General features: G+C 33.9%; 1 protein-coding gene across 2 annotated transcripts in view; it reads left to right on the top strand.

Annotated features, from left to right (window-relative positions):
• The window catches only part of LOC149797434 (STAGA complex 65 subunit gamma-like), a 54,057-nt gene that overhangs the window by 23,953 nt on the left and 17,186 nt on the right, over nt 1–12,918 (top strand). For both annotated transcript variants that reach the window (XM_089962230.1, XM_089962231.1), the window contains exons 6-7: nt 2,918–3,039; nt 3,593–3,780. In XM_089962230.1, the coding sequence (XP_089818356.1) occupies nt 2,918–3,039; nt 3,593–3,780 (310 nt within the window). The remainder of the gene's footprint in view (nt 1–2,917; nt 3,040–3,592; nt 3,781–12,918) is intronic.

Here is a 12,918-nt window from a genome sequence, read left to right as displayed (position 1 = left end):
AGAACACTTGTTATATAACATACATTATTCCAGAGAACTCTTGTTATATAAGATACAGCATTCCAAAGAACTCTTTGTTATATTTGATACATTATTCCAGAGAACTCTTGTTATATAAGATACAGCATTCCAAAGAACTCATGATAGTAAGATACAACATAACAAAGAACACTTGTTATATAAGATACAGCATTCCAAAGAACACTTGTTATATAAAATACAGCATTCCAAAGAACACTTGTTATATAAGATACAGCATTCCAAAGAACACTTGTTATATAAGATACAACATTCCAAAGAACTCATTATAGTAAGATACAACACAACAAAGAACACTTGTTATATAAGATACAGCATTCCAAAGAACACTTGTTATATAAGATACAGCATTCCAAAGAACTCATGATAGTAAGATACAACATAACAAAGAACACTTGTTATATAAGATACAGCATTCCAAAGAACACTTGTTATATAAGATACAGCATTCCAAAGAACACTTGTTATATAAGATACAGCATTCCAAAGAACACTTGTTATATAAGATACAGCATTCCAAAGAACTCATTATTGTAAGATACAACATAACAAAGAACACTTGTTATATAAGATACAGCATTCCAAAGAACACTTGTTATATAAGATACAGCATTCCAAAGAACTCATGATAGTAAGATACAACATAACAAAGAACACTTGTTATATAAGATACAGCATTCCAAAGAACACTTGTTATATAAGATACAGCATTCCAAAGAACACTTGTTATATAAGATACAGCATTCCAAAGAACTCATGATAGTAAGATACAACATAACAAAGAACACTTGTTATATAAGATACAGCATTCCAAAGAACACTTGTTATATAAGATACAGCATTCCAAAGAACACTTGTTATATAAGATACAGCATTCCAAAGAACACTTGTTATATAAGATACAGCATTCCAAAGAACTCATGATAGTAAGATACAACATAACAAAGAACACTTGTTATATAAGATACAGCATTCCAAAGAACTCATGATAGTAAGATACAACATAACAAAGAACACTTGTTATATAAGATACAGCATTCCAAAGAACACTTGTTATATAAGATACAGCATTTCAAAGAACACTTGTTATATAAGATACAGCATTCCAAAGAACACTTGTTATATAAGATACATTATTCCAGAGAACTCTTGTTATATAAGATACAGCATTCCAAAGAACTCTTTGTTATATTTGATACATTATTCCAGAGAACTCTTGTTATATAAGATACAGCATTCCAAAGAACTCATGATAGTAAGATACAACATAACAAAGAACACTTGTTATATAAGATACAGCATTCCAAAGAACACTTGTTATATAAGATACAGCATTCCAAAGAACACTTGTTATATAAGATACAGCATTCCAAAGAACACTTGTTATATAAGATACAGCATTCCAAAGAACACTTGTTATATAAGATACAGCATTCCAAAGAACTCATGATAGTAAGATACAACATAACAAAGAACACTTGTTATATAAGATACAGCATTCCAAAGAACACTTGTTATATAAGATACATCACTCCAAAGAACACTTGTTATATAAGATACAGCATTCCAAAGAACACTTGTTATATAAGATACAGCATTCCAAAGAACACTTGTTATATAAGATACATCAATCCAAACAATGCTTATTTCTTCAGATACAGTACTCAAAAGAACTCTTGCTATAACAAGATGCAGCATAACAGAGAAGATACTGCATTTCAAAGTACAGTTGTTATACATGAAGCTTGTCTATTGTAGTGATGTTAATTTTTATGACCATGTATTCCAACATAGAAAAGAATACAGTCCTTTTTTGTTAAATATCATTTTCATTGATGACAGATAAATGACCAGTATAGCTTGTGTATTGGGGTAGGTGTTGATTATTTAAAACTTATTTCCAGGTAGATAAAAAAATTTCAATTGCTTGAGAATTCTGTTGATTGTAAGAATGTGAAATTTCAAGGACACTGTCAACATCAGGAACAGACTTTACTAATTTCTTTGTTAATATATTCTTGAACCCCTCAGGTACAATATAGCTGTTCTCTAACATTAATTGCTGTGCAAAACTAATTTCAACTGACTTACAGTATATAAATATAAGAAGAATGAATTTTTAACTCGATAAGATTCTGCCTCTGTGGCAGAAAAGCTTGGTTTGGCAGACTCCTCACTATAAGGTATCACTTCACTTATTAAGCCAGTTTGTTCTTGCTTCTTCCATAATCCTAAATAGAGTTGTCAGTGTTTTTCTTGGAAACCTGGTTTAATATCTGTATTAATGTTTCACTGACCATTTTGGAAACCAGCCTACCAGTGAAGACAGATACTTATATTTAGTAGGAACCAACACCAAATAGAAAATTAACTGTTTATTGAATTCTTCCTCTATTATTTGGAGGGAGGATAATGAAGCCATAATTTGGCTCATTTTGTAAAGGGTCACATCGACTAAAAAAATTCCTGTCATTTTATTTCATTGCAACTGTTTTCAGAAAAGGATACCTGACTAGAGCTAAATTAGTTTTAGATGTTATGTCCAGGATATTGATTTTCAGTATACATAGGATAATCTTGCTTTAAGTTAACTTTTAACTAATGAATGGGCTGTCATAAAAAAAGAAATTTAAATTGTAATTAATCTGTATAGTAATACCTATAAAACACATTTTCTGTGGACATGGAATGATTGAGTATAATATAGTAAAGGATGACACATGTTATCTTTCATACTAAATAGATTGGGCTGGGGTTCATTTATGGATAATATATGTGGAAGTTACATGAGAGATTTATTTTAGATTTTAGTAAGTCCAGGTCCTCTAATACCTGATTATATTAAACGCATCTTTTAATTTTTATGCTTTTACTCCAGCTTGTGCAGAATCCATTCTAGAATCACTGACTGATATTTCACACGAATTTTACCTCCAGTTCACAAGACATCTTCGGACTGCAGCAGATCATGCAATGCAGCATGGAGAATCTGGCTTTCCAGTAGGTGGAACCAGGGCACAAAAGCATGTATTGTGTTGTAATAGAAGCAGCAGAAAAAATGTATTGCACTGAGTATTGTTGATTAGCTATGAAGTAAAATCTTCTCAGATTTCCATCTTTAGCATTTTTAGCATGTTTTAAAGTGTTCAGGCAATTACAAATTTTTACAAAATAAATTCTTGAAGAACTAAAAACTACAAATGTATGGGAATATTTCCTGGAAGCATATTAGCTAGTTGTTGGAATTCATATAATTATCAAAATTAGTCCTTTTTTTCCAATCATATAATTATCAAGATTAGTGTTTTTTCTAGCTTAGTGTGGAAAGATTCCTATTTAGATATTAATGGATCACATTCATATGTAGAAATATGGTATATTTGTGTATGGTTTCAAAAGTGCATTCAGATTTGTGTTTATCAAAGTTTTGCATCATTTGTTTTCATTTGTATTTATTTATAATTAAATAGGATTATAGGATAGGGTAATTAACTCATCAGCTTTTTTACAAGAGAAAACAAAAATCTATTGTTTTATTTTTCAATCTTTTAAGGATATTATACAGCAAGTATACCATGAGATGGGGATCGGCAGCATTACATGTCTGCATGACTTCTATCAGTACAGGGTTATTAACTACCACCGCATCATGGAGGAGCAGTGTCAGCAGCTGGCTGCTGAGTATGATAAATTGAAGGAAAAGCCCATCATTAAAACTCAGGACACTCTTTCTGTCATCAGGTGAGGCCATATGAATACTGAGTAATTATGATTTTCGATAAAGCTCATCCTTTAGCATTTTCACTGGTGTAATATCTCTTATTTTTACAATAGTTAGTAAGTTAGGTCAAATTTTTCTGATGGAGTTCTGTCTCACTGGCATCATAAAGGTTTTGCAATTTATATCTAACTTTTTATGATGGAGTTCAATGTCAGTGGTATCATGAAAAGGGTAATTTATGTCTGATTTTTGCAATTGAGTTCCATCTTAATGGTATCATGAAGATATAATTGCTATGACATCCACTTGGTTGCAATTTTGAGAGTGCAGTTTGATCACATTTTGCGTTAGCACATTTTGCTTTACAGCTTTTGGATCCATGCTTCAAATAGAATTATTCTTCTCCAAGTCTTAGTGGAACGTTACTTAGATAAAATCATTTAGTGTAGACAGATTAGTAACAATAATGTTTTTTAATAAAGAAATATAAATCAAACATTTTACTTTTTGTTTACGTTCACAAACAGAAGATTATTTTAAAAAATATACTGCTGGTGAAGTTGGAATAAGAGCATTTATTGTTTGCTAATAAGGATGAGTAATAGATACAAAAACTTAAATAAGCTGAAAAAGATGAAAATAAATTTGTATGCATTTTCACCCAAAAATATACATTGCAATTTAAGAAATGAACTTTCTTCAAAATATGTTTCTACTCATAATACCTTAGGAGAACTACTCACAAATTCAGCCATCCCAGGTTAAAACTCTTTAGCTATAAATCTAAAAGTTAGCTGTCGACCTAGGTGGCAGTTAGAGTGATCTCCCATGCAATTGTCAGTTATTACTTCCCTTAGTGCTGAGTAAAGTGCTCTCTGCAGACAGAGAGACCATGCAAAATTCATGTCATCAGTTTGGAAATGTTCTACTTAAAAAAAACTTGGAAGAGTTTCATCTTCAAAGGGAAGGATATTCCATTTATAAATTTCCAACATTTCTGCTCTTCCTATCACCGAGAACAAAATTTCCCAATTTTCTATGTTACCACTTTGCCATCTTCACACACTTGTGTGCCTTTGGTACATATCTGCATGAGTCCTGATGGTGTCCCATCACACTGCCATAATCATATTAAAAAGTGTATATCTGGGGCATAATATAGAAAAGTCATTTAGTATTACTGCATATTTTCTGCTGAGTCAGGGTACTTACGGTGAAGTTTGTATATTATCTTAGCATCTAATTCATAGTTGTATACATGATGCTTTACTGATTTTACCTGTATAAAACATGTATATTTAATTTATATATTATTTGTTGGCTTTTCTTAATGGTTATATGTTATATACATTTGTATTTTTTATCTGACCTTGTCCAAAATCAAGTTCACTGTGTATCTGACTAGGGCCAGTTATTTTGCAAACAGCATAATACGTAGCTAATATTTCTCTGTGAGTATAGATTAAATATTAGGATCAATGGAGGTCAACATAAATCTAGGACATTGGTATTCCTGCATGGAAGAACCTAGTGTACCTGATGTTTGCCATCTCCTTTATTATAATAATAGTAATAGACCTTATCTTGTTGACAACTTAGAATGTTCTGGAAATTAACTTTAACCGTCATCCAGGTTCTATTGTTGTTTCATAGTTTTTTTTATATAATGTTGTTTACTTAAATAATTACTATTTCTTGCCTTAACATTTTGAAGCAGAATCAGTCTTATTGTTGTGTTCAATTTTTCATTTGGCTTTAATTATTTATTCAAATTATTATTCACTGGAAACACAAAGTGATCATCAGTAATATTCTTGGACTAAAATATTAATTTGGAATTATAGTGAATTCAGACAAGGACAATTTTGGACCTTATTATTGTGATACATCAAAAGACTGTAAGTACAAAGGCACATAAACAAAATAGTACTGCAACTTAATTGGAATACCACAGGAATTCAGTTGGAACTAAATACAATTGGACTTGTGATAGAACTTTTTTGACTATTTTGGATTTAATTGACAATGCTATAAGTTCTTCTTAAATTTTCACTTTGTGTTTTAGGAAAATAAATTATTTGTTGAATTTGACAAAACCTTTTGGTTATTGCTCGTTTCTGTTACTTTGTTTAAGACCATAGGGTTGTAACAACTTCATTGGGTATTTCATACCGGTAACATGGTCTTGTAATGGATATTATAGCATCTACATCGTAAGTATCAATAATGATGCTTCAGTACCTTTTATATGTGCTGGTTTTGTTTGTAATGTAGAAAATTCATTTATTGTACTGCATAGCTTCCACCATGGTCAGATAAGTTTTTTATACATGGTTTACTCCAAAGCCTTCAGCTCATACTTGTAATTTCTATAAGTGATGCTTCAGTGACTTTACCTGTATAGGCAGCACAAACAAATTGGCCTTCCCACAGGTTTCATGTTACTAAAATTGATTATTTAGCATCCACTTTGTAAATATTAATAGTGATGTTCTAATTCTCTACCTGTAAAGGCCACATGTGCCCTATTACAGATATTTATCATAGTGGGTAACACTCCTCTACCTGTACAGGCCATATGTGCCCCATTACAGGTATTTATCATAGTGGGTAACACTCCTCTACCTGTACAGGCCATATGTGCCCCATTACAGGTATTTATCATAGTGGGTAACACTCCTGTACATGTACAGGCCACATGTGCCCCATTACAGGTATTTATCATGGTGGGTAACTCTTCACTGACACTCACAAGTCCATAAAGCAGGACACTTACTACACTACATGTATATATTGTCTGCTCTATTTTGTCTTACAGACTTAGACAATGAATGAGTCCAGTCTAACAACCATACATTTTGTGTGATTATGGTAATTCTTTGGGCACCTAGGGGATGAGGCAGAAACATAGCTTGAGTAATGAAAACATCAGCTTGCATGCAAGAGTTTGAAAAATATCATGTACTTGGGAGTGAGATGGAGAGCAACAACAGCTTCAGTTAGAGTCTTGCTTATCAGAACTACAAACCAGCTACATGGATCAATATCCCCTGCCTCCTCTCAACCTTAAGAACTGGACATTGCATATCAGCCAAGATGACCATATTCCTTCATGTCTGGACTTGACCATATAGCTCTGATCACAGTGGGCCATGACCACAATTGATCATACAGTATCAGTCACCAGAAAACAAACTTGTCTAGTTCTACAATTTGCATAGTGCTGCTAGGCACGTCCTGTATACAGTATCCAGTTTAATTCCACAATACCCAAGGACCTACTTTGGGACCATTTATTCAGCAGACTAACCTGCATAGTACTGCTAAGCACATCCTGTAGATGACACACAGTCTATACAGGCACTCCCATGGGTCAGTCTAACCTGCATAGTGCTGCTAGACACTTCCTGTGGATGATGTCTAATTTATAAAGGCACTCTAATGGATCCCTCTAACCTGCATAGTACCTCTAGTCCAGTGTGGCCCTCTCAGGATCATTATTTACATATCAACATCCTTGAGATGAAAGCTGTTTTGAAATCTTTTCATTGGTGTCTGGAGAACCTGCATGGGAGTGGAGTTCTCATTCTGTCTGAAAACTCAACTCTGGTGGCTTATCGCAAACAGCAAATTGGAACCAAGCCTCCTGACCTTTTGTATTCTTGTTTGGGACCTATGCTGGGCCAAATGGCAACAAGGTGGAATACCAAAATCCTAACCTTTGTCTCACCTGTCATGGATCCACTAGGCCTGGATAATTGATGGTCTTTTTGTAGATTGGAATGGTCAAATGCATGTACTTCTCCAACAACTCAGGTTCTGAAGGTAATACAATAAGCAAAGGAATCTGATAGTCTCCTCATTCTGAAAACCTTCCTCAAATGGGAAGCTTTGGACTAGCCTCATCAATCTCGCAACAGAATCACCAAGAATTTAGAGGTTCCTTTCCTGCATTTGGCAACCACATTGGCATGTGTTTCACCCCAACCCAGATTTACCAAACCTACATATCTGGATCTTATTAAAAATGCCCTTAAGAACAAACAGTCTTTACAACAAGTGGTGGAGAATCCCACAAGTGAGATGGTACTCCACCTTAGAGGCAGTGGAATATAATCTCACTGGAGTGTACAAGAGCACTTTATACCAATGTATTCATCCATACCACAATCACTCTTCAGTGAGAAACAGTTAACACCAATCACAATTAAACCTACCATTTCAGAATCACTGGAAGAGAAGATATCATTAAAAATCAAAGACTTATGTGATCTTCTTTTAATGTTGGATTTCACCTGGCGAGTGATAATGTATCCTTGCCCAAGTGGAATTTTTCATGGGTATTTACCTGGTTGATCATAACTCCATCTGAACTGCTCTCATAAGTCATGCTTCTTCACTGCAATCAGGAGGCAAAATCGGCCAGTACAGTTCACATTGGTGAACCCATCTACATGCAGTTCCAAAAAGATGAATCAGTATCACTCATGAATGTCCCTGTTTTTATTGCCATGAACAGGTTACCATTCATTAGGAATTAGATGTTGGTAATAATTCCTCTTTTCTGGACACTTTATCTGAATATCATCTACAGGAGCCAGTGTGAGCTCTTAAGTGGTACTCAGGAAGACCAAGCCACTGAATCGAGAGAGATCACATCTCATTTTACCTTCAAAAGAGGGAAGGAAAACGTATAAGCATGGTCACTTTCATTCTGAATAAAGTGGGACATCTGTTCTGTATATTGGACTAAACCCACACCAATGAATTTACTTTGCATATTGGCCCACAAAGTTAGAACAGTTTACATATGAGTGAAACTGTTTTCTAACTGCCATGGGATGGAGATCTAAGTACACCTCTCCAGTCTTATCAGATATTTTTCATCTTAACTGGCTCAATTCAGTCAGGAGGAACCTTTACCCATGGTGCAAAAGGTTGCTTTTCTGGGTCGTGCAACATCTTCATTTAAACTTCCCCTGGATTTGCAGGAGGGAACATTTTACCATTTGAAACCACTTCCCAAACATATGGAGTCTGTTTCCAGTCTGGTTATCTAGAAGCTGTCTCATATACCTTAGGGGACAGTATATGGTTTCTCCAGAGTAAGGGCATATATCTCCCTCCACCTTACAAAGGTATTATGACTGTGTAAGTATTATCAAAGAAACATATTTTACTAGAAAGATTTGTTTCAAACCTGGGGCTAGAATTACACAGTGATATCCTTCTCCTTCTCTGCTTCACCAAATGTCTCATGCCACTGGGGCTTCCAAACACTGGAAAATTTTGCTCACCAATAAATGTGTTATATCCTTTTATGTAAACCACTTTGGTAACATTTTGCTAGTAATAGAGGAATGAAACATAATTTGACATATTCTTCAGGCATTACAAAGATGTAATGATACTACTATTGTTTGAATATTTTTTTCACTGATCTTTATTTTTCCCCATGTTGTAAAGAAGTACCAACTTGGTTTTGGAGATAACTTTGTTATCATTAGACTTAATGTTGTAATTCTAGTCCCAGCTTACACACAAAGCATCTATGTCATTCTTTTTCTATAAAAGATAATATTTCCAAGTTAAGAGCAGTCTTATAACATACTGTGATATGAGATATGGCATATTTGGAAATGAAGGGCATTGCCTGCAGTGTACAGCCAGTGACTAACCAATCAAATGCTACATCATGATAATAAACAGGCTTCTCTGTGTTAAAGGTAAGCTAGTGTAGCAATAGTCAGAACTAGGGCACTTATCCTCCAATGCTGACTAAATATGAGAAAGCCTGTTAACATAACTAAAGGTCTACAAAGATATTTTGTTTCCATCACTGCTGGATAAACTAGGATGGTGTACAGATACCATGCCAAGAAACTGAACCATTTTCTCCTGGACTGCCTTTGGAAACTGATGAGGATAAGATGGCAGGACAAGTTCGCAGACACTGAGGTTCTCACATGGGGCAAGCATTCCCTGCATCTACCAATGAAATCACAGCTGAGATGAGCAGGCTGTGACTCACCAGGAATATTAGACTAGCAACTATCAGAGAAGATTGGCAAGCTGATGGAGGGAAAATGATCTCAGGCAGGTCAGAAGTAATGATTTAAAGACTCCCATAAGTCATCCTTGAAACACTTAATCATTTACCCTAATTCTTTGGAAGATCTCACATAGGATTCTTCCACCTGGTGCAGTTTCAAATGTACTGGAGATAAGGAGAACTGCAGAAGCAGTGCAGCATAAGCCTCAGAACTGCAGCACTTACTCTGTTGCTTAGCAGCCCCAAGCAGCATCTCCTGTCCAGTGTGCCATAGACTTTTCATGGCATAAATTGGCTTGAGAAGCCACTCACAGAAACCAAATCAGTTAGTGATGTCATGGTTATCTTCAGACCAATGAGATGAACATAAAATAGGTTAGAAGTTGATTTTAATGTGTTTCAGATTCTTAATGTAGCTTAGTGTAGAGATAGTTAAAGTGTATATCAACATTGCAATGTAGGTGCATTTTAAATAAAATATTAATTGTTATTTTAAAATTTAATGCTAATTTAACCAAAGGCTATGGCTATGCATCCCTGATTGTTGAATGCTCAGATGAAAATTATTGATCAGTCTGGGCTTTTGCAACGGTTCCCAGTTAATAAACTAGGTCAAGAAATGAGGATGTTGTGTTCAGTCGTTACTGATGCAGGGTAATACAAATTCTTGCCAACAAGTGGTGCTTATATTCTCATATCATTGGTTGACATTAAGTCCAGTTTAAACTGGGCAACACCTGTTGGTTGACATGATCCAGAAATGTTTTTGTGCTTTGTTGCTAATTTTGCCATCTTGCTTTATAAGGCATGTATTTAATTCCTCTAATAGCTTGTAGTAGAGCTGGGTACCATGAAAAACATTGTACTGCGGTATTTCAGAACATACTGTGATACGTAACATATAGCTTTCAAGTGTCCAATTTTACTGTATAAGTCCCTTATCTTGGACCTTAATACTTGCGTATGTTTTTCTTGCTAAAATCCATGTTTGTATTTAAAAAATATTAAATTAACAATTTCGGTGCAATTTTCTGTTTAGAACAGGCACCTGGTTCCATTCTTAGAGTAAATATATTGCATGTATATAGGGATATAGAGTTTTAAAATATGATTGGTTCATTCAGAGTCAAGGCTACCATGCTAGTCTTTAGTTACCATATTGGATTGCACAAGGCATTGCACCGCTATCACTCTATCTCATCTTTGTCATATAGAAAATGAAAGCAGAAGATTCAGAATTTTCTCCAGCCTTGAAAGGAAAACAGAACTGGAAAGACAATTATGCTGTTATGTTAAAATTTATGAAAACCTCTAGGAAAGGAGAAAACTTTAAATCTTGCAAATAGTATAATTGTCATTTCACTGTTGGGCATATAAGTGCCCATGACCTAAAACAGTATGAAAAAGCTAATACACATCAGGTTGCTCCTTTAGCCTGAACTTAAAACATTTATAAATAAATACCAGAGAGAACCTTGACATACATGTAATTCAGTTAGAAGTTTGTTTTACTAAATTCCTTTTAGAAAGGAACCTTTCTTGTTCAGTTGCTAGTAATGCTGGCAGTTTATTTTGCACACTTTTTCCAGACAGTAAAATCACAAATAGTCATCTGAGTTATCTTATGTTAGGAGGATTTCATTTTTCACCATACTTTAATGCTGACTGTGAGTGGATTTCTAGTTCAGTAAAAGAAATTGCTAGAAATTCAGATCATCAATGAAAGATAGTACATTGGAATCAATAATGATTAAAAAGACAAGGTGTGCAAAAGGCTTCTGTAAACAGCCTGTGTATGATGACTTACTCAGAAGGTGCAAGAGTGCATTCCTGACAATAAATAATTAATCAAATTATTGTCCAGCTATACAGATGGTTCTAGATGTTGTAAGTAGTTACATAATGCATTGAAGTTTTTAAAATCAGTACTTGTTTTTGAAAATCCTTATTTTTTTCATAAGCAGTCAGGTTTTTTGCACTTTGGGTTTGGCAGCTATGGTACCATGGTCTACTACCATTATATTAGGGACTGACAATTCAATCTTCTGGGCAGGGGCCTGACACTTTTTATTTAAATTTCATCTCTCAGTAGATGGAACATATATCTTGCTCTGATTTATAGCAAAATAACACCATGTTATATCCATGATATTATTTGGAACAAAATAACACCATGTTATATCCATGATATTATTTGGAACAAAATAACACAATGTTATATCCATGATATTATTAGGACAAAATAACACCATGTTATATCCATGATATTATTAGGACTAAATAACACAATGTTATATCCATGATATTATTAGGAAAAAGTATTAATTATCTTGAGAATATGAAAAAAAAGCAAATATTTTAGTTCTAAAAAAAAAGACAGCCCTCCTCCTTGCCTGAATATTAAATGGTCAGTACGTTATAGTAGATGAATGAGTATGTTAATTGTTCTGTAAGCTGTAAAATAGGATGATTAAGCTTACTGATAAGCTGATACTGTGAAAGACATCAAGCTGACATTAGAGAGTCTAGTGATAAAAATAGGAACGTGTTGATACCGAAAGCCTACAATTTTCTAGCTACACTATTGATATAATAGGCAGGGAAGCTTTGAGCTTGATGCTAACACCCAGGTGTGATAATTATCAGAGATGGCCAGTAAACAAAACACACTCAATCAACAAAACAATATTCAATGGACTGGAGAAATTACATAGTGTTCAGACAGAAAATGTGTGCTTTGTAATTTTGTTATGTTTTTTTTAAATCCATAATTTTTTCTGAAAGTTGTGTTTGACATAACATTCCATTGGACACCAATGGACCTACATATGTCAAACATGCAATTAACAATCTTAAATGTAATTATATTTGTAAGATTCGCTATTAAGTTATGAAATATACAGCTGTTTTTGTAGAAAAAGATAATTAAATTTTTGAAATAGATTTGTCATGAATAATGAAAATATGCTATTAAAATCATTTTAGTGTAAGAAGATTCCTCTGATATTTCCATACATTCATTACTGATGGAAACTAACAATGTACTGGTACAGAGAAAAAGTATGTACCACTTAAAACAAATACCTGGTTAAACCGGTATATTGGT

This window comes from Sinohyriopsis cumingii, chromosome 6 (genome assembly GCF_028554795.1).
Source record: "Sinohyriopsis cumingii isolate HCF-2022 chromosome 6, ASM2855479v2, whole genome shotgun sequence".
NCBI classification, from domain to species: Eukaryota; Metazoa; Mollusca; class Bivalvia; order Unionida; family Unionidae; genus Sinohyriopsis; species Sinohyriopsis cumingii.
The sequence above is the reverse complement of the archived record's forward strand: the minus strand, read 5'-3'. Positions and strand labels throughout refer to the sequence as shown.